General features: G+C 46.6%; 1 protein-coding gene across 4 annotated transcripts in view; it reads right to left on the bottom strand.

Moving 5' to 3' along the window:
- The window catches only part of CD99L2 (CD99 molecule like 2), a 106222-nt gene that overhangs the window by 29853 nt on the left and 54658 nt on the right, over positions 1–21711 (bottom strand). For 2 of the 4 annotated variants that reach the window (XM_033947026.1, XM_033947024.1), the window contains 5 exons: positions 18749–18787; positions 15502–15594; positions 12528–12584; positions 6550–6636; positions 291–323 (listed from right to left, as the gene is read on the bottom strand). In XM_033947026.1, coding sequence (XP_033802917.1) covers positions 291–323; positions 6550–6636; positions 12528–12584; positions 15502–15594; positions 18749–18787 — 309 coding nt within the window. The remainder of the gene's footprint in view (positions 1–290; positions 324–6549; positions 6637–12527; positions 12585–15501; positions 15595–18748; positions 18788–21711) is intronic. The other 2 variants (XM_033947025.1, XM_033947027.1) reach the window with 2 other exon arrangements.

The raw sequence follows: 21711 nt of genomic DNA, 5'->3' as shown, positions 1-21711 counted from the left end.
GTTTCCTCCATTTATAAAGCAGGATGTATGACATATAGGGAGTCATTTACTAACAGTTAATGTGTGCTAATGTCATTATCACTTCTGTGTTTTCACAGGGCCCATGGGAATAAAATGGGCCTTGAGGCAGATAAGGTGCAATAACAACATTAGCACATGTTAACCAATAGTACATGACCCCCATAATGTTTCAAGACAGGGTGCCCAAAAGCTAGAGTGCCAGAAAGCCCAAGACTTTTAAAGTGAAAGGAAGGGGTGAAAGAACAGGCTTTCAATGCAAAACTTCTTACCCTCTGCTTTATCACTGGAAGGCTTTCTAGGGTCTGTAAGAGAATGTCTCATTATTACTACCATTTTCAGCTGTCAAAGGTAATAACTTTATTGGACATGATTCGCATTATTTTCCCATAAGGGTTAAGACAAAGAAAAGCTTATTGCGGGGGTAAGTGAGATGACAGGGCAATAAGTTAATACAGTCGGTGGATAATAATATATTATATCCAAGCCCTGTTCAGCATATAGTGATGTGAAAAGTATGTCCAGATATGCCACTGTTGGTGTTACTCTTGGCTTGCAGTGGTTTCTGCCTTGCCACTCTACCACGAATCCCATTTTTGTTTATGGTGGAGTTGTGAATATTGGCCTTAGCTGAGGTGAGAGAGGCCTATCAGTTCTTTGGTGATGTTTTCCTGGGATGTCTTTTGACTTTCTGGATGAGTTGTAAGTAATTTCGGCAGGCCAATCATTCCTTGGAAAATTCACTCTTAGAAAAATTCTGGGTATCCACCGAACCATTGCCTCCAAATGGAGACGATTTAGAATCTCCATTTGGAGGCAACGGTTCGGTGGATACCAAGAATTTTAGAGATGGCTTTGTAACCCTTTCCAGACTGATATATTTCAGTAACATTTTTTTTTCTCTTCTTTTCTAGAATTTTTGATTATGGTATAGCATTCTCTTAGAAACTTTCGGCCACTACTTCTCTCTCGTGGGAAGGTTCAATATACAGTGACACTTAGAGTCAGCAGAGCTTATTGAGAACTATGGGGGCATTTAATTTTTCACTTAGGCAATATAGATGTTGGATAATATTGTTATATCGTCTTTTGACCCTTTCTGCGGAGGGCAATTTTGATGGGGGGGGAGTAATTTTGCTTAATTGGCTCCTCCTGAGTCCTCCCTCACTTACACAGTGGAGAATGCAGATGTTGACTTTACTCAAACTGGAGTGGGTCCAGATCCGGGACTTGTCCTTCAATGGCCGTCAATTTAAGAGGATTTGGTGTGCTTTTTGGGATACTTTAACCCCGAGGGTGCATAGTTGTCTTCTGAACCGGTAGCTTTCTTATTTGTGGTTCTTTCACTCCAATGTTGTTCAGTGTATGGTATTAGTGGGTGGGTGGGATGGACTGAGGGGGGAGGGGGGGTCATGCTGCTTGCTTATTGGATTTTTTTTTTCCCCAATAAAAATGATTGTTCCATATTGTTATATCGTTACTGTTATGTCATGATTGAGGTTCCCTTTGTGCAATATTGCATTTTAAAGATCAGAAGCTATTCAGTGTCACATATATGCAATAATAAGGGAAATCGACAGGGGAATAAATAGTTTTTCACATCACTATACTTGACTGCAAATAAGATTATGTTAAAATGTTCCTTCTTTCGTTATTCTCCCTTGAGGTTAAAAAAAAAGAGAGAAAGAAAAAAAGAGTTTGATTTCTAGGGCCACAGAATTCTCATTTTCTTTTGCGTTTACTGTCTCTGCCTTCTAACTATTACATGTTGGGATCACTGTTCATTCACCAGCTATTCCTCCCAAATTAGCCTTTAATGCAACAGTGAACACGTAAAGACGCACAGTATATAGTAACATAGCAAATGACGGCAGATAAAGACCTGAACCGTCCATCCAGTCTGCCCATTAATTATACCCATTAAAAATACACAATTAAATTAACTTCTCTTCTTTGATATTTCTGGGTCATAGACTGTAAAGTCCACCTGGTATTGTCCTAGGTTCCATCTAATCAAGCCATTGTGATATCACTGCCGAGGTTGGCTCTTAGGCATTGGTGGAATGAGGCATTATGACATCACAATCTCAGCTCTGGATTGTTGCTACCTTTTGGGGTTCTGCCAGGTAACATAGTAAATGACGGCAGATAAAGACCTGAACGGTCCATCCAGTCTGCCCATTAGTTATTCTCATTAAAAGCACATGATTAAATTAACTTGTTTTTTCTTTGATATTTCTGGGCCCTAGACTAAAGTCCACCTGGTATTGTCCTAGATTTCAAATGCTGAAGTTGCCATCTAAGCTCACTCCAGCCTAGCCAACCATCCCGCTGTTTGCAGGATATCTACTGTAAAGTCTCATGTGGGTCAGCAATTTCTTGCCAGTCTTGCACATTTCTCAAGTACACAATAGTGTACAGAATGTCACACAAAGGAGGTCATTTGAGAAGCATTTAGTGGTATAAATAGAATATCAATCCATCTTAATCACATACAAGCATCAACGTCACAAAGCCACTATTTGGGCGTGTATATTCCCCAAGGCACAGAAATTTAAAGGGATGGGTGTTAGGGGCACAGAATGCCCCCAAAATGTCCCTGTTAGCTTTTGCACCTCCTCCAAAGCCAGCACACGCAGCAGGTGCAACAGTATTTCAACCCACCATCCCCTTCCTGGCACTCATTTCAACCCCTGCAACACACATCTAAACTATCTCAGACATCAGGAAATTCATTCTCTCCCCGCCCACCCACCAGCTCTTACCAGGGGTTTTCTTGATGACTAATGAAGGACAGGACATGGATATGGATGAATTATGAATTTGATATATGTACTGCGTTTCTGTGGTGCATCCAAAGTGGTTCATGGTTATTATAGTTAGGTGCTTTCTCTGTCCCTGGAAGGCTCACAATTTAGGTTTTCTGTACCTGGGCCAATGGAGGGTTACGTGACTTAGCCATGGTCACAAGGAACTGCAGTGGGAATCAAACCTGGTTGCCAGGTTCATAGCCAGGTTCATAGTAAGTTTCCAAGTTTAATATGTATTTGATTAATCGCTTATATCGACTTCTAAGCAATGTACAAAAGATTAAAATATTGAGTTACAATAATCAAAGGGGAACAAATTATATAAATATGACTGACAGGACAAAATTAATTGATACAGAAGGAAGGGGTAGGTGCAGAAATACAATTTAAAATAGTAAAGAACATATAAGGGAAAAACGTTAGGGAAGGGAAGAGCAATAAGGGCTCAATCAAAGCACCTGATATAAACCTAATGTCTAGTTAGCAAACCAAAAATAGTTTATTAGTTGTCTAATGCATCTTTAAAAGAAAGAGTTTTAGATTGCTCTTAAATCTATCCAAGTTCAGTTCTTCTCGCAAGTGAATTGGGAGTAGATTCCATATTTGGGGGGCAGTAGCGGAAAAAATAGTTTGGCGCAGTGTATTAATAGTTTTTAGGGAGGGGACGGTCAGGAGATGCTGTTCAGTGGATCTGAGAGATCTAAGGGAAGAGTGGGGAGTCAATAGTCTATGAATAAAAGCAGGCGCTTTATAAAGAAGGGATTTGAAAGTCAGTAAACATAGTTTGTAAGTTATACGGTGAGCAACCGGAAGACTTAAGTAAAGGAGTCACATGTACTAACTATTAGGCAATCCTCAGACACCTGGGTTCAAAGTGGCATCTCTGCCCTGGGGATCTCTCCTGCCTAGGGTTGCGAGATGTCTGGGGAAACCTGGACATGTCCTCTTTCCAGAGGACAGTCCGGGTGCCCGGAGGGATTTCCAAAACCCGGCAAGGTTGTCTGGGTTTTGGAAGTCCCCAGCCTCAGGGCCGCGTCCGGAGGGCGTCTGCGCATGCGTCGACACGATGTCGTCATATGCATGCACATGTGCGAGTGACATCATTGCACTGATGTCTGCGCATGCGGAGATGCGGTCCCGAGCTTGGAGAGGTTCGTGTGGAAGCAGAACGGGGGGGGGGGTGGAAGGGGGGAACCAGGTGTCCTCTTTTTTCATAAAGGAAATCTGGTAACCCTATTCCTGTCCCCACTAAAACACCTTGGAAACTCTCAATAAGAGTCATAGAGAGGTACGGGGGTGGAGATGTAGGCGTTTAGATCTGTGTCTCACTTCTGGCTCATCACACAATTGTTTCCCATGTACTCACCTTTATAGGACCTCCTAGGGACCCCTGAAGAAGATTATTTGTCGAAACGCAGAACATATAAAAGGGGTAGGGAGGGAAAACTATTGTAATATTAATATGATATAAAATTCTGATAAAGGGTTTATTTAATTCACATTGTAAGAACATTTAATAATAATTTCAAGTGTTTTTTCATAATTGAATGTATTACATGTATTTCACTTGATGTAAGAATTTAAAAAAAGAATAAAAAATATTTATTAAAAAAAATTTTTTCACAATAAACAACTTTGAACAAAAAAAAAAGAAACGCAGACCGTGTTGGGTCCTGTATCCCTAGCGGACTAGGTCCTTTAAGGCTTTTATGTGGATGATTTATTTTTATGTGGATGAAATTATTTTATGTGGATGATTTCAGTGTACCTTTGGAACTTTGACACTTTCAAATAATGTCCATTTAGGAACATCGTCACTCCACAGAGGGTGTTTTTGTTTTTTGTTTTCTTTGTTTAGATCTGTGTCAACAGGATTCAGCTGAAAGTACCTTAATCCCACCACAAGCCCACTTAACAGATTGCAGTTCTAGCTTGAGCCTCACCTATGTATATTACTGTGGCCATGAATCTGTACTGTTCTGGTGGCAGCAATGCTAATTGAAGAGCTCAGGAATGCTCTTTTTTTGCAGTTGGTTGGGTTGTTTTTTGTTTTTTTTAAATTGCTGCTCATGTGGATGTGCTGGCAAATACCTTTGCATTTGCCTGCAACCTTCTACAGCAGCGGTTTCCAACCCTGTCCTGGAGGACCACCAGCCAGTCGGGTTTTTGGGATAGCCCCAATGAAAATGCATGAGAGAGATTTGCATATAATGGAGGTGACAGGCACGCAAATCTGCCTCATGCATATTCATTAGAGCTATCCCAAAAGCCCGACTGGCTGGTGGTCCTCCAAGACAGGGATGGGAACCACTGCTCTACAATATATATTTTACCAAAGGCTCTACACTGACAAAGATTTTTGTAAAAGTACCGGAGTAACAGAGCACGTTCCAACCTGGCCAATTCACCTGCACTTTCAACAACCTCTGCAAACTTGGTCTTGGTGGGAGGGTCGAATAACAGCACGAAAATAGTGCCAAGCTGTAACAGCTCTTGAAGATGATATTTGGCTATTAATACTTGAAGGTTGGGACATTGTATAAAATACTTTTCGGTACAGTTGTTTATGTATTTATTTCATTTTCCAGCCCTGTCTCCCTAAAGAGCTCTGAACAGGTTACGGGTTAACATACTAAACTAAACTAAACCTTAAGTTTGTATACTGCATCCTCACCACAAATGTAGAGCTTCGCATGGTTTACAGGAATTGGTATAGAAAGGAACTCCAATGAAAAATTGAGGGACTTAGTAAAGAGAAAGTTTAGAGGGACTTAATATATCGAAGAGGGAGGGGTAATTACATTTTAGAGAAAAGCCAAGTTTTCAAGTGTTTTAAGCGGGGCAAGGCTATTCCACAGCTCAGTGATCCTGAAGAGGAGGGATGTCCCTAGTTTTCCTGCATGGGATATGCCTTTTAATGAGGGGAAGGATAGTTTGAATTTTTGAGTCGATCTGGTGGTGTTGGGATTCGAGGAGTTCCAAGATAGTGGAAAAAGGGGAGGAAGGATGCCATGTAGAGTCTTGAAGGTTAGACAGGCGCATTTGTAGTGAACCCTAAGGATTACTGGAAGCCAGTAAAGCTTAGACAGTACATAATATACAGTTAACACATTACAATTTGCCATAGTTACAGTACAAAGTTTTTTTTATATAAGTTTTTATCCTAACTTGACAAATAAGAACATAAGAATAGCCATACTGGGTCAGACCAATGGTCCATCAAGCCCAGTAGCCCGTTCTCACGGTGGCCAATCCATCCTGGCAAACCGAGTTTGATTCCCACTGTAGCTCCTTTGACCGGAGGGCCGGCGCGTGAGCAGACTGCTGGGCACAATGGACCACTGGTCTGACCCAGCAGCGGCAATTCTTATGTTCTGACCTTGGCCAAGTCACTTAACCCTCCATTGCCCCAGGTACAAAACTTACATTGTGAGCCCACCAGGGACAGGTACCTGCTTATAATGCGTATATAGCACTGCGTGTATCTAGTAGCGCTATAGAAATGATTAGTAATAGCATGTGGAATGATAAACCTCCATGGTGCGCGATATCTTATATGAACCTTGAATGAGGAGGGTTCAGATTTGGGGCTAAAATCTGATACTGATAATAGCCATATTTTTATCTAGGTTTTCTTGTGTGCTAAATTTTCTAAAATGAAAAGAAAATGAACTTGTTATAAGAAACTCAAAACAAGACAGAAGTCCTTTCCCAGACGTACCTCCTCCACCAGTATTGCTGTTCTGTTTGCCGCCTTGTCTATCATTCGCATCGTCCAAGGCATCAGATAAGTCAAAGTCCTTAGGACCTTTAAACAATAAAAACAATGGGAGTAATATTCAGCCGGCAGCGGCTAGATTAGCCCCAGATACTCAGTACCAGGTCGTGTCCGGGAAGCAGCGCTGAATTATCAGGGGCTAAATCTGGTGAAGCTGGCTGCCGGAGCTTATGCAGGTCCCAGCCAATATTCAGCCAGGGCCCGGGCCCGCAAAAAACAGCTAAGTGGGTCCTGTCTGATTATCGGCAGGGAACCACATTAAAAAAAAAAAAAAAAAAAAAAGTTGCATTTCTCTCCCAACCCCCCCCTTCCACCTCCTAGATGAAATCCATAGCCCCCCCCTCCTTCTAATCCCCCAACATCATGAATCACCCCCTTCAGAAATACACCTAAGAGGTTAACACCCCTTCTCTTTCCCCATCCCTACAATCAGGCATAGCTACTGTGGTTTGCCCGATTCTCTGTCTTGGACCCACCTTCATTTCCAGCATCAGTATTTCACTCCTACTGCCAAGGATCCTCTGCATGATGCTCAGAGCCGAAAAAAAGCAGCGGGAAGCAGCAGCAGTGTATTTATTTGGCTGGCAAGGCTCAGCATCCCTGCCAGCAAAGGTATGCCTAACACCCACACGGGGGGAAGGGGAATGTAGAAAGAGAGAGAGGAATATATTGCTTCCTCCCCCACCCCCCAATCCACCCCTGGGCCCTGGAAAGAAAGCCATTTCTTAAAAGTTTACAAGCACTCCATTGGTTGTTACCCTATATACCAGTGTTCCGTAAACGTTTTGACGCCGCGACACATTAAACTCAGTACCACGGCTGGAGGGCATCCATAAGTGCTCAGACGTCAACGTGATGACATCACTCACATGCATGACATCATTAGGTCAATGTCCGCAAATGCGTGGAGGTCCTACAGCTGTGGCCCTGATCCTACTTCTACGCCGGTAGGGATTACTGACAAAGGAGAGGTGTGGGAAAAGGAGGAGAGACACCGGCGAGGAGAAGAAGTGCTTGCGCTAGCTGACAAGACGTATATCTCGCCGTGAGAGGCACATCCTGTAAGCAGTCAGCCGGCGTCTTGCGGCACACCTGGAATCTGCCAGTCCCAACTCTCTGTTTGGGAACCTGTGTTCTAATGCTTAGGTACACAGAGCCCCTTTTCATATTTCCCTAAGTATCTGGCTGATCTATTGATCGTTATATTCCACGCTCAGCATGAGAACTTGTTAGTTGTCCCTCTCCCTTCATGTACACTTTGGAGATAACAGCCCTATGGCCTTCTATTATTTTTGATTCAGCTTTGTGGAGCTCCATTCCTTGTTATCTAAGGAAAGAATCCACTGTCTATCTTGTGCCCAACATTTGGCAGAAACACAACAGTGTGCCAGCACCTTCCAGTCTCTGCCATGCCAGGGAAGACACTGCCCATAAAGCAATGTTACTTACCGTAACAATTGTTATTCAGGGACAGCAGGCAGCTATTCTCACTAGTGGGTGACGTTATCCAACGGAGCCCCGATGCAGACGTCTCACAAGCATACTTGCTTGTAGAAACTTTAGAAGTTTCCAGTCGCCCGCACCGCGCATGCGCGAGTGCCTTCCCGCCCGATGCACCGGGCGCGTTTCCTCAGTTCAGATAGCTAGCAGAGAAGCCAACCCAGGGGAGGTGGGTGGGATGCGAGAATAGCTGCCTGCTGTCTCTGGATAACAACTGTTACGGTAAGTAACATTGCTTTATCCCAGGACAAGCAGGCAGGTATTCTCACTAGTGGGTGACCTCCAAGCTAACCACAATGGGATGGTGGGAGAGTTGGCAACTTAGGAGAATAAATTTTGCAATACTGTTTGGCCAAACTGTCCATCCCATCTGGAGAAAGTATCCAGACAATAATGAGAAGTGAAGGTATGAACCGAGGACCAAGTGACAGCTTTACAAATTTCTTCAATCGGTGTCGATCTGAGGAAGGCTACAGAGGCTGCCATTGCTCTGACCTTATGGGCTGTGACTTTACTGTGAAGGGGTAATCCAGCCTGGGCATAGCAGAAAGAGGTTACAAGCCGCCATCCAGTTGGAGATGATACGCTTAGAGATAGGACGTCCCAACTTGTTCGGATCGAAGGAGATGAAAAGTTGAGCAGTTCTGTGCGGCTTGGTGCGTTCCAGGTAGAAAGCCAAAGCACGTTTACAGTCCAGAGTGTGAAGGGCCGATTCTCTAGGATGAGAATGAGGCCTTCGGAAAAACACTGGAAGAACAATGGATTGATTGAGATGAAATTCCGAGACAACCTTCGGGAGGAATTTTAGATGAGTGCGAAGCACCACCTTGTCATGACGGAACACAGTGAAAGGTGGATCCGCAACCAATGCTTGAAGCTCACTAACTCGACGAGCAGAAGTGAGGCCAATGAGAACCACCACTTTCCAAGTGAGATACTTCAGAGGGGCCTTGCTAAGAGGTTCAAATGGAGGCTTCATAAGTTGAGAAAGAACAACATTGAGGTCCCAAACCACGGAAGGCAGTTTGAGGGGGGGGATTGACATGGAAAAGTCCTTTCATGAATCTTGAAACCACAGGATGAGCAGAAAGAGGTTTCCCTTGAAGAGGCTGATGAAAAGCAGCAATTGCACTCAGATGGACTCGGATCGATGCAGACTTGAGGTCAGAATGAGACAGGTGCAAAAGATAGTCCAAAACAGAGGACAAGGAGGCATGTTGAGGCACCTCGTAATGAGAAAAGCACCAAGTAGAAAATCTAGTCCATTTTTGGGAATAGCATTGTCTAGTAGCAGGCTTCCTTGAAGCCTCCAAAACATCCCGCACAGCTTGTGAAAACTGAAGGGGAGTTACGTTGAGAGGAACCAAGCTGTCAGGTGGAGAGACTGCAAATTGGGATGAAGCAGAGATCCCTGATGCTGTGTAAGCAGTGATGGAAACACTGGTAGAAGGAAGGGCTCCCTGCTGCTGAGTTGAAGTAGAAGGGAGTACCAAGGTTGTCTGGGTCACCGAGGAGCAATCAGAATCATGGTGGCATGGTCGGACTTTAGTTTGACTAGAGTCTTTTGAATGAGAGGAAATGGAGGAAACGCATACAGAAAGAGATTCCTCCAGTCCAGAAGAAAAGCATCTGCCTCAAGGCGATGAGGAGTGTAGATCCTGGAGCAGAACTGAGGCAGTTTGAAGTTGTGGGGGCCCGCAAAGAGGTCTATCTGAGGCATCCCCTACAGAGAGAAGATGTGATGAAGGGGCGTAGAATGGAGAGTCCATTCATGAGGCTGCAGAAGACGACTGAAGTTGTCCGCCAAGGCATTGTCCGCCCCCTGAATGTATACAGCTTTGAAGAAGGTGTTGTGGCGAATCGCCCAATCCCAAACTTTCAGTGCTTCCTGACAGAGGGATGCCGAGCCCGTGCCCCCTTGTTTGTTGACATAATACATGGCAACTTGGTTGTCTGTGCGAATGAGTACCACCATGTCGTGAAGCAGATGCTGAAAAGCATTGAGAGCATTGAAAATCGCCCTGAGTTCCAGAAGATTGATGTGACACAGGCGGTCTGCACTGGTCCAATAGCCCTGAGTGCGCAGACCATCCAGATGAGCCCCCCAAGCATAGGTCGAGGAGTCGGTTGTGAGAACCTTCTGATGGGGGAGGGGCGTGTGAAACAGCAAACCTCTGGAGAGATTGAAATGAAAACTATAATTCAGGACTCAAGAGACCATCATCGAGGTCTGGTAGATGCGCCTGCCAAATCTGTCCATGGTCCTGCCCTCCCGGCCAGGAGGCACGGAGGCATAGACCTGGGAGGGATGAGACCGCTTCAAGGAGGACTCTACCAAGAGGGACTGGTGAGAGAGCTGTGCACCGTCGAAACCTTTATGGTGCACCGTGCGGTACCTGGCATCCAACTTCCCGGGGACAGCGGGGCTGGAGTAAGGAGTCTCGAAACACCTCATGAAGGTCTGATCCAGGAGCTTATGCAGAGGCAGACGAAGAGACTCAGCAGGAGGTTGGGGAAGATGCATCGTCTCCAAATACTCCTGGAAAACTTGGACCCCGAGTCCAGCGTAATATCAAGGTCCACCGCCATCTGGCGCAGGAACGACGAGAAAGACAACTGATCAGCCAGAGCCGGGCCTCAAGAAGGACTCGATGAAGTTGAGGCGTCCTGATTCACAGAGGCCAAGGAACGGCAGGGAGGGAACAAGCCCATGGCGTCCTCGAGCTCCAGCATAGGAGGCGGCGAGTAAGCTGGTGGAGAATACTCTCTAAAGGCGTGCTTCGGATGAGGCGAGGCGTGCCTCGCCTCGATGAATGCCTCGATGAATGTCTCGAGCGATGACCAGAACTGTGTCTAGAAGCGTGTCTCGAATGTCGAGGCGAGCGAGGCCCAGACGAGGTGTCCAGCAAGTAGATGGGACTCGAGGCAGTAGATCGAAGCAGGGGATGCTGAGACGAAGCCTCTCGAGGCACCGGCCAAGGCTCGAGACTCGGCATCGAGGACAAAGAATCCACTCCAGGTAGAGGGGAGGAATCAACGGCATGCCTCGAGTGACTCGAAGGCGACACGGGCAAAGACTCTACTCCCTGCGATGCATGCCCCGAAGCCAGACTAGACACTCGCCGAGACTCTGCTCCCAGCAGTGAGAGTGTACGTCGAGGGGGCACCCGAGGCGGCTCGACCCCGCCGGAGGCCTCCGCTTGCCCAGGCTGGATTTGAGAGAGGAGCGTCGGCTCAATCTTAGTAAAGAGCTTGACAAATCGCTGCTCCATCAGGGCATGGAATGAAGCCGGCAAAGAGGGATCCGCATCTGCAATGGGACCTCCTGCACGGACCTCGCGGTCTCGGCCGCCAAGGGGCTTGGGCTTAGAAGCCTTGGGCACCTTGAGCACCACTGGAGCAATGGAAGGCTGCGCTACCTGACCTGAGGAGACATCGGAAGGCACCGCAACAGGCGTCGGAGTCGAAGCCGGCACGAACGAGGCAGGCTTGAGAAGACTCGAGGCCGTCGAGGCGGAAGTCGAAGGTGTGGCACCCTGCGATGAGGACAGCTCCGAGGATGCCTCCATGTTGAACAGCGACTCCCACAAGATGCGACGCTTGAAAGCACGTGCTATAAGTGTGGAGCAAGTCCGGCACGATTTCGGAAGGTGTTGAGGCCCGAGACACTGAATATAGTGTCGATGAGGGTCCGTCAACGAAATCGCGCGCTGGCACTTGACACACTTTTTAAAACCGGTGACAGGCAGGGACATCGGCCGAAAAAGCTCCGCCGCAAGATCGAAGCCGTGGGGCCGCGGCCACGTGGCCTGCCCGGTCGAATGAAAAAAAATTTATTTTTTTTTTGGGAAAAAACAAGAAAACGTAACGAAAAAACCACGATAATGAGTAAAATAACCCAAAACCGCAGGTCTAGAAGGCACAAGTGAAGATATTTCGCGCAGAGAGTCGAAGACGGACTTCTCGGCTCCGCGGAAAAGTAAGAACTGAGGAGACGCGCACGGTGCATCGGGCGAGAAGGCACTCGCGCATGCGCGGTGCGGGCGACTGGAACCTTCTAAAGTTTCTACAAGCAAGTATGCTTGTGAGACATCTGCATCGGGGCTCCGTTGGATGACGTCACCCACTAGTGAGAATACTTGCCTGCTTGTCCTGGGATAATGGTAGGCACCTAGATTGGCCGATCTAGGTGTCTAACTTAATTATTTAATTAGCCCTATACAGTACCGTTAATTGAAAAATGCAATTAAAAACCAATTAAATTGCAATTAATTCGATGGTAGGCGTCTACTCCAAGGCACTTACCAAAAAAGTAGGCATGGTTAGGGGCGGATTCTGGGTGGATCTTGGGCGAGTTTTGACTTAGGCACCAGGAGGCTCCTAACTTAGGCGCATTCATTTAGGATAAAGGCACCGTTTACCTGGCTTGTTTTGGCGTGGAGATTTAGTGGTCTTCGGGATCCTGGTAGTTGTCACATCTAAGGAAATAAGACACTCCTCTATGAGCAAGACTGTAATAACAATATGTCTTTCATCAGTCTATCCTGGGAGGGGGGAGAGGTCACTCTGAACATCATCTGAAGGTTATGGGAGAACAGAGATGTCAACACATAAGAAACAGCTTTCTCATTTCAGAATATTTTACTTTTACAATGAATAAGAGAAAAACCCAACAAAATCTGCAGTAAAAAGAGCACAACACAACACAAAGAAAAACTGCAGATGAATGTCCAAAAATGCAGGCTAAATTTATTAATCAAGAATCATGAATACGGTCAATGTTACCACCTTGAACCAAACCAAAAGACCCGACACGGTCCATGTTTCAGTAAAACACGCCTTCATCAGGGGGTCCCAGGTGGATAAGGTATCAAATGAAACCGCAAATCAAAAGCTTAGCCTTAGGAAATAGCAGCAACTCATTGAGTTTCATTCCATTGCTGCTATCTATAATAATAAAATGCTAAGCGCGCATGTGCACTCTTACCCCGTGTTCCCTGAGTCCTGATCTGTCGGGCTGTGGCGGTAAGAGTGCGCATGCGCGCGTCTAAGGACCGGCCAGGTAACACGCTGCGACTCCCCCTCCCCTCCTCCCCCCCCACGCCGCCGACTCTACCCAGCACACCACTAACACGCTGCGAGGTTTGTCGGCCGTGTAGCGGTGGGAGGGTCAGCTGGGAGGGTCAACGGGGGTTTCTGGTGTGCCAGGTATGGGTCGGCGCAGGGGAGGGGTTAAAAACATGCTGCTCAGGGGGATGGGAGGCAGGCAGGCAGGCTGGCATCGGGGGGGACGACAAAGTCTGGAAGATAATGATGGGGACATAAGAAGGAGGCACTAAGGACATAGAAAGGGGCACTGAGGGCACTAAGCAGGACAGAGGCACTGGGGGCATTATGGACACAGGAAGGAGGTAATGGGGGTACTAAGGACATAGGAAGGGGTGCTAAGGACATAGGAAGGGGCACTGAGACAAAGAAAAAACTCCAGACAGACATCTACTATAGCACCCGTTAATGTAACGGGCTTAAAGACTAGTATAGAGAGATAGAGATAGAGAGACACAAGGTATGCATGTTGACACCTTTTGTTCCGACATGCGCATAAGCTCCGTTACTTCCTGCCAGTTTTTTAAAAACTTGCTGGCATACACGTCGGGAGGGCATCTGCGCATGCGTGATGTGATGACAACACATGCGTGCGCGCAATTTCACCGCATCGCATTCATGCATGCGCAGATGCCCTCCCGATGCGGCCCCAAGCTGAAAGCTTTTCAAAATACCGGACAACGTGTCGGGTTTTGAAAAGCCGTCTGGACGCCCAGACAGTCCTATAAAAAGAAGGCATGTCTGGGTAAATCTGGACGTCTGGTAACCTTACCCATAAAGCCTCACGGGTCACCATCAAATATTAGGATAAGACAAAATATCAATGAACTCAGGCCAAGTCCCCAGCTCCAGTATGCTGTTAAGCACATAAGCATTGCCTCTGCCGAGTCAGACCATACATAGGTCCATCACGCCCAGCAGTCCGCTCCCGCGATGGCCCCCCAGGTCAATGACCTGTAATGATCTATTACTCTACTACTCTATTACTTTACAGCCTTCTGTACTGTATAGTAGAGAATGACACGGTGGCGGTTTACCCGCGGCCACCGCATTTTAGCCGCGGGTCACCCGCCGAAAACGGGGAAGAAAACTAGCAGTCGCTGCGGCGACGGGGACAAGGCCATTCACCGCCCGCGGGGCGGTGAATGGTCTTGTCCCCCGCAGTGAGGCATGAAGGATCGCGCGGTCCCCGCAGCTCACACCCGCCCGCCCAATCGATTCCAGTGTCCAGCCATCTCTCTCCCCTCTCCTCACCCCAGTCCGCAGATCCTCCTCCTCGGCGACCCGCACGCTACCAGAGAGCCGCGCACACCCGCCGCTGCTCAGCCTCGATCTTCTGCTCTGACGCAACCGGAAACAGGAAGTTGCAGCAGAGCAGAAGATCGAACACTGAGCAGCCGCGCGTGTGCGGCTCCCTGGGAAAGCGCGCAGGTTGCCAAAAAAGAAAACCCACAAACCAAGGTGAGGAGAAGGGAGAGAGCCGGCCAAACACCAGGATCGACCGGGCAGGCAGGTAGTGGCCACGGGGACCGTGCGATCACTAGTGTTCCCAGCTCAAATTGGAAGGAGGGAGTGAAAGGAAAAAGGCTTATATGGATGCAGCGGGGATGGTGACGGGTCGGTGAATGGGATGGCAGTGGCGGTGACGGGGAGGTGAAAGGGATGGCGGTGACGGTGACGGGGCGGTGAAGGGATCGGCGGTGACGGGGCGGTGCAGAGGATGGTGGGCCGGTGACGGGGCGGTGACGGGGACAGATTTTTTCCCCGTGTCATTCTCTACTGTATAGTAACCCTCTAATTGTACCCATGGATCCCCTTTTCCTTCATGAACTCGTCCAATCCCCTTTTGAACCCCAAAGTCGTACTCTGTTGTACCACTTCCTCTGGAAGCGTATTCCAGGTGTTCACCACCCTCTGCGTGAAGAAGAACTTCCTAGCATTTGTTCTGAACCTATCTCCCTTCAATTTTTTTGAGTGCCCTCTAGTTTTTGCTGCCCCTGCTAGTCTGAAGAATCTGTCCCTCTCTACCTTCACTATACCCTTCATGATCTTATGAGTTTCTATCATATCCCCTCTAAGTCTCCGCTTTTCCAGGGAAAAGAGGAGACAGAGGGGATATGATAGAAACTCATAAAGCATTGGAATAAGACTGACAATCTATTACTTTTCAGATGAATATGGTAAGGATATCTGCTAGAAATAGAAGCCGCCCAGAATAGTCTTCTATTAGTTGTGCAGAGTCAAAATGAAATTAATTAAATGCATTAACATGAATGAGCAGAGTTTCACCTATTTTCTTTGCAGGGGATTTAGTAGTTATCCAAGGACGCTTTGTTGTAGTTTTACTTGGGGTGTCAAAATAGTCATCCAAACTAAAGTCATCTGCAAAAACAGAAGCAAAAGAGAAATATACCATTGCATCAACAGTCATAGCCAAAGTTCAATCCGGTCCTCAAATATAAAATTAAATTAAAAATATATGGGTCAATATTTAAACTCTGCAGTCAGGGTTTTCTTTTAAATCCTAGGGCAGTGTTTAAAACTGTCCATATATATTTAGCAGTGAAATCCATATAAACAGCAGTGTAATGAGGAAGACCCCTGTGAGGACCCCTCTCATCAGACCCTGGGTATAAGGCTAGAGGACAGCAAACAGGCCAAGCTGAGCTAAATTGGTTACGATGTAACTTCAGTTTTAACAGACCATCTCTCAAACACTATGAAACTTCAAGTACAGATGCTGTTTCTCTGAATTATGTGGCAATTTCCGAACTCCTGTACTGGAACATTTCTACAGACTAGACTGGCCATCGACATAAGCAGCAAGCACACAAAAAAGCAGAACAATCTGCAAGCTGTTGCATGGAAAGAAAGTTATAATACTATTGCCCAGCAGAAAGGCTGAGACGGACCAGCTATGGGATGCAGATGCGAGACCCTCCAGCATTGGCTCCTAAATTCCCTGTAAAGAATCAGGCCTGGTAAAGCAAGGAAAAACAGGCCAAGCATAAGGACATGGACCCTGTGAATCTGCAAACTTCTAACAACCTTGTCTTACTGACAGTTTCCAAGCCACAGATGGAGAAATTTCAGAGTAAGTGCTTGAGGACATTTGTACAGCATCATTGGACATCAGATAACACTTGAGACCAGCACAGAGAGGCGGAAATAACTGCAGTTGCCTTGGCCCATGGAAACTTGGACATCAGCTGGCCAGCCCATACACACGGAAGAATGGGGAACCAGGAGAGGGTGGGAGCCATTTGGGAAAGGCGTAAGTCATGCTCAGATGACTTTTGTGAAGCCCCAAAGAAAGGGTGTTGAGGACAGATAAGGTAGGTGGTTTTCGACCTCCAGCCCAAGTTTGGTAATGGCATACGTAAATGATAATGACAAACATCAATAAAAGACCTAGCCAATTAAGAGGAAATATGTATCTATAACCAATCAATTAAATAAGCTAATGACTTTTACCAGAGCAAGCTTAGTAAGATTTTAATGCAAAGCTGTAAAAGTACAATAGTATCTGTAAAAGAGCAAATTCGGAGCTCTCAGACAAGCATGCATCTGGGGGTGTCGTTTCTGCTCCCACAATTGCTGTATAATCTTGTGATGCATTTCATGTAAGCTGCCTTTGCTTTATTATTCATTAAACTTAAATAATTATATGAAACAGCAACTGTGTTGGCGTTGAGGTCATTATGTGAAGGGCTAGGCAGCCGGCCTTTCAGTAAATATATATATTCTGTTGCAATCAGCCACGTAGCTACCCACATAGAAAATCGAATGTCATCGCCTATCCATAACGTCAGATGGAATACCGACACTCCGCTCTCACTGCAACCCAGGACTATCCAGACAATGCTGCTGAAAATTCTCAGACAGGGCATTTATCTGTGTAGCAGCTGCTACTAAGGGGATCATTTTGTAAAGTGGGCACTGACATTTATGAGCTGGTTGGGTATGTAAATGAATAATTTAATGGGGGGGTGTATACATATGTTTATTGTTCACTTAATACCCCATTAGTGCAATAGGTCACAGCAGCCTACAAAATTAAAATCCCACATGTACATAAAAGCCAAAATTTTACCTAAGCACTATTATTAGATAGATACGAGGGGCCACTGAAAAGTTCTCAGCCCAACCAAAAAAAGCTGGGGCAGTCTCCATCGAGGACTACACGCTTAGTCCAGTGGTTTTCCACTTTTTTCATTCTGTCGGAAAGATATGGATTGAAAAAGTAGCCCTCGATGGAGACTTGCCCCAGCTTTGTTGGTTGGGCTGAGAACTTTTCAGCGGCCCTTCATACATATCTTCCATGGTGTGCATTTTACGGTGACGGGTCAAAAGCGCGCCGACAACCGAGCGCGGACAACTGAGCGCAGGGCTTCATTGCGCCGAAGAAAACCCTTATTTTAAAGGGCTCTGACAGGGGTTGTGGGGGGGGGGGAACCCCCCACTCTATTTAATAGGGATCGCGCTGCCTCACGCTGCCATGTTGGGCGGGTGTGGGGGGGTGTAACCCCCTACATTATACTGAAAACTTAACTTTTTCCCTAAAAAACAGGGAAAAAGTTAAGTTTCCAGAATAATGAGGAGGGTTACAAGTAGTGTTCCCTCTAAGCTGCGCTGGCGTGCGCTGGCGCACAAAATATTACATCCAGCGCACAAGTTTCACGTCACAGCGCACGGCGGGCAGGGCGGCGAGAGGAGAATTGGGCGAGTTGGCTCATAACTTGCTGGCGCCCGATATTTTTAGCGCACAGCGAAAAATATTTTGCTCACAACACCCGCCCGCTTAGAGGGAGCACTGGTTACAACCCCCAAAACCCCCCCACAACGCCAGCGCGATCTCTATTAAGTAAAGTGGGGGGGGGGGGTTTCCCCACCAACACCCCCCCGTCGGAGCCCTTTAAAATAAGGTTTTTCTTCGCCGCGATGAAGTCCTGCACTCAGTTGTCCGCGCACCTTTGTCCTCGCGCGCTTTAGACTATGAACCGCATTTTACAGGTAGGCATACAGAGACAGTTTGGGTGGGACTGCACATATCTTCAGAATTAGGCACAAGCACCAACACCTTGCTCTATGCTTAACTTTATACATGTTATATGCCATACCTGGCATCTCTTACCCCCCCCTTCAAACCCCCTGTAAGAGGACTTCCAGAGAGAGATCTTCAATGGTAAGAGTTTGCAGGGAAGCTGCTTGTAAACTTGGGGAAAAGTAGACAAAGTTTAAATCGCTAAGCTCAGGGACTATCTTTTATTTTAAGTACTCTGCTCACTTGCCAAGGGAGTTTAAGGGATAGTTTTTCTTAGCTCTGTTACAGTTCATAGACTAGCATTTAAAGGGGCTATTTTAAAATTTCTAAAGCCACAGCCAATAGGGCGCAAACAGCCTCATTTTAGAATTGAATTGCGTCTTTGATGTATTTTACATTGTTTTAAGCTGCTTTGATTCTTCTTTGGGGAAAAAAACAAGACAGAAATAGAAAATCAGGTCTGTTCAAGTAAAAATTAGCAAGTAACCTCACCTGATTCAAAGGATGGTTTTCCAGGTGGTTTGGGATCAGCTGAAAAGTAGATGATAAAGTTAAGCCATTTCAAAGCAGAACAAACTTCATCGTCTTCTGGGTTTCTACAACCAGTACAATAAATTACCAATGTGACCAGTAATAGGATCATTAGATAACACATGTGGATGGAAAAAGACAAGGCCTGGATTCTCTAAACAGCACTGTAGGCGGCCACACTCAGTAAACTATGCCATTTAAATCTCATTTTTAACATTACTGGCAACTAAAAAAAAATCTTCCCCCTCCTGCTCGTGCTGGTCTCGGCTGCCTTCTGACGACACCTCTTCGTTGCGGAACCAGGACGTGATGTCAGAAGGGAGCCGAGGCCACAGCGAGCAGGAGGTGGAAAATGCTGCCTGTGCAGGCGAACATTTCAAGAGGTACGCATGGGGGTGGCACTCGAGCGGCAAGGAAGAGTAGGGGGGCACATGGCATGACAATGCGGGGGAGGGGGGGCCACATCCCAGGCACCTCCTTCACTGTGCCATTGGAAAGAGACTTTTCTTCACCCAGAGAGTGGTAGAAAACTGGAACGCTGTTCCGGAGGCTGTTATAGGGGAAAACACTCTCCAGGGATTCAAGACAAAGCTAGACAGAACGTACGCCGGTAAGGCTAGACTCAGTTAGGGCACTGGTCTTTGACCTAAGGGCCACCGCGGGAGCGGACTGCTGGGCATGATGGACCACTGGTCTTACCTAGCAGCGGCAATTCTTATGTTCTCTCTCTGGCAGTGCAACGGAAAGTAAGTGGTTGTTGTCATTTTCTTCTGGGCAAACCTAAAGATCTCACCTATTCATTTATGAAACCTTCTAATAGGCTCATTTCACCACAAAATCCCAACCATATCGGTGCTTTCTCTGTTAAAGGTTCCATCAATTTAGGTTTTCATAACAATGTTGATGCCACTTTACTATTCTCCTAGGGGTCTTTCTGCCAGTTGGTTCACTTTGGAGGTTAAGGAAGTAGCTGAAGTCTCTGCAAACCACTTGCAAACAATTCTGGCGGTATGACATCACATTGTCCCGTTGAAAGATCCCATCGGCCATAGGGAAGACCGTCAACATGTACTTGATCGACAAGGATGGAGAGATACCATCTTGGTTGAGAGTGCCTTCCAGAGGTGTCAAGGGACCAGACCATAGCACGAAAAAATTCTCCAGATCATAATACTGCCACCATTCACTTGTTGCTGAGTGTTTGTTGTCAGGGTTTCACCCCTGACACACCAATATCCATCTGTTCGATGGAGCTCAAAAAGTGACTCATCGGAGAAGGCAACCCTGTGCCAGTCAGTGCAAATCCAGTGTCGGTACTCCTGTGCAAATTGCAGCCATTTATTTTGCGACAAACCCTCACAAGCATGGGTGCAGTCACCAGCCATCTGCTCCGGAGGGTTCACCGCACTGTCATTTTGGACACACATCTGAAAGCCTCACCGTTCGCGGTAGCGTGCCAATCAGCCCGCACCAACCTGTGCAGCTAACATTTACCTGTCGCATCGATGGCTCGTGCTGCCCCATAATTATCATGTAGAGTCATCAAAAGGTTCAATTTGTCCACTCATGGTGAACTTCAACCACAGCCACCCATGAGCAGTTCACAAATGCTGTCATTTCCAAAATGCTGCCACCCTTGGCCCGGTAGCTGATGATCGTGTTGTTTCAATGTCTGATAAATCGCGCTTTTTTCCCCTCGAAAGCCATGGTTGCTATATTGGTAATTTCCTGACATCCCTCCTTATACACCCATGAAGACTGCACGTGACAAGTGCATTCGTTTATTGACTGTGTGTGCATTCCTGACGTCAGAGATAGGTGGTGGCCGTAACAATATAACGTGACCGTGTATAATGCAGGGCTTTACATTGAATTGTTGTAATCCCTAAATAAAGGGCATTACATTAGACCAACTTTGAAACAATTATCATCTGCACTACTATACGAAAATCATATACAGCTCCTGATTGGTGAGGCCCAACTTTACATAGAAACATAGAAAGTGACGGCAGATAAGGGCCAAGGCCCATCCAGTCTGCCCACACCAATGACCCTCCCTTACCTCTCTCTGTGAAGAGATCCCACATATTGATCCCATTTAGTCTTAAAATCAAGAACGCTGCTGGCCTCAATCACCTGTATTGGAAGACCGTTCCATCGATCCACCACCCTCTCGGTGAAGAAGTATTTCTTGGTGTCGCTATGCAATTTCCCTCCCCTGATTTTCCACAGATGCCTTCGTGTTGTAGTGGGTTCCTTGAAAAAGAAGATATCCTCCCCCACCTCGATACGGCGCGTGAGGTATTTGAACGTCTTGATCATGTCTCCCCTCTCCCTGCGTTCCTCTAGTGTGTAGAGCTGCAATTTATTCAGCCGTTCCTCATACGGGAGATCCCTTTAGTGCAGGAAGAGGCGGTTGGAGCATACCGCGAGTGATTTCCTTCACTTGCCGGCGCTCTGGCTGCTCTCCTGTCTCTCCGGCTGCCCTCTCCTGCCCGGTCATTCGCGGTCGGAAAATACCGCGAATGACCGGGGGAGCACTGTACAGATGACATCGGCTTCAGTCATCTTAACAATCGCAACTGGAAGAAAGCAGAATTAACTACCGAACGAGCTTGATCCTTCATGCTAAGGGTACAATCCAGTCATACCCCTAAGATTTTCAACTTTCTCTGTATTAGTAAGGTCTGGTTGCACACCTCAATCTCTCTAGGCCACTGCAGATCATCCTTTCTCCCAATCAACATAACTTCCGATTTTGCAAAATTCTAAACCAATCTGCGCTTTACCATCCACTCATTCACACTTTTCATACGTCCAGTTAATCTTTCACTCAACTCTTTTTTTTTTTCTTAGCTTCTCTTTCAAATGCCTCAACTCCCTATTTTCAGTTGTAGACTTTGTATTGAGATTATGAGATCTGA

The sequence above is a fragment of the Geotrypetes seraphini genome, chromosome 5, assembly GCF_902459505.1.
Source record: "Geotrypetes seraphini chromosome 5, aGeoSer1.1, whole genome shotgun sequence".
In the NCBI taxonomy this organism is placed as follows: Eukaryota; Metazoa; Chordata; class Amphibia; order Gymnophiona; family Dermophiidae; genus Geotrypetes; species Geotrypetes seraphini.
This window is presented reverse-complemented; position numbering and strand designations above follow the sequence as displayed.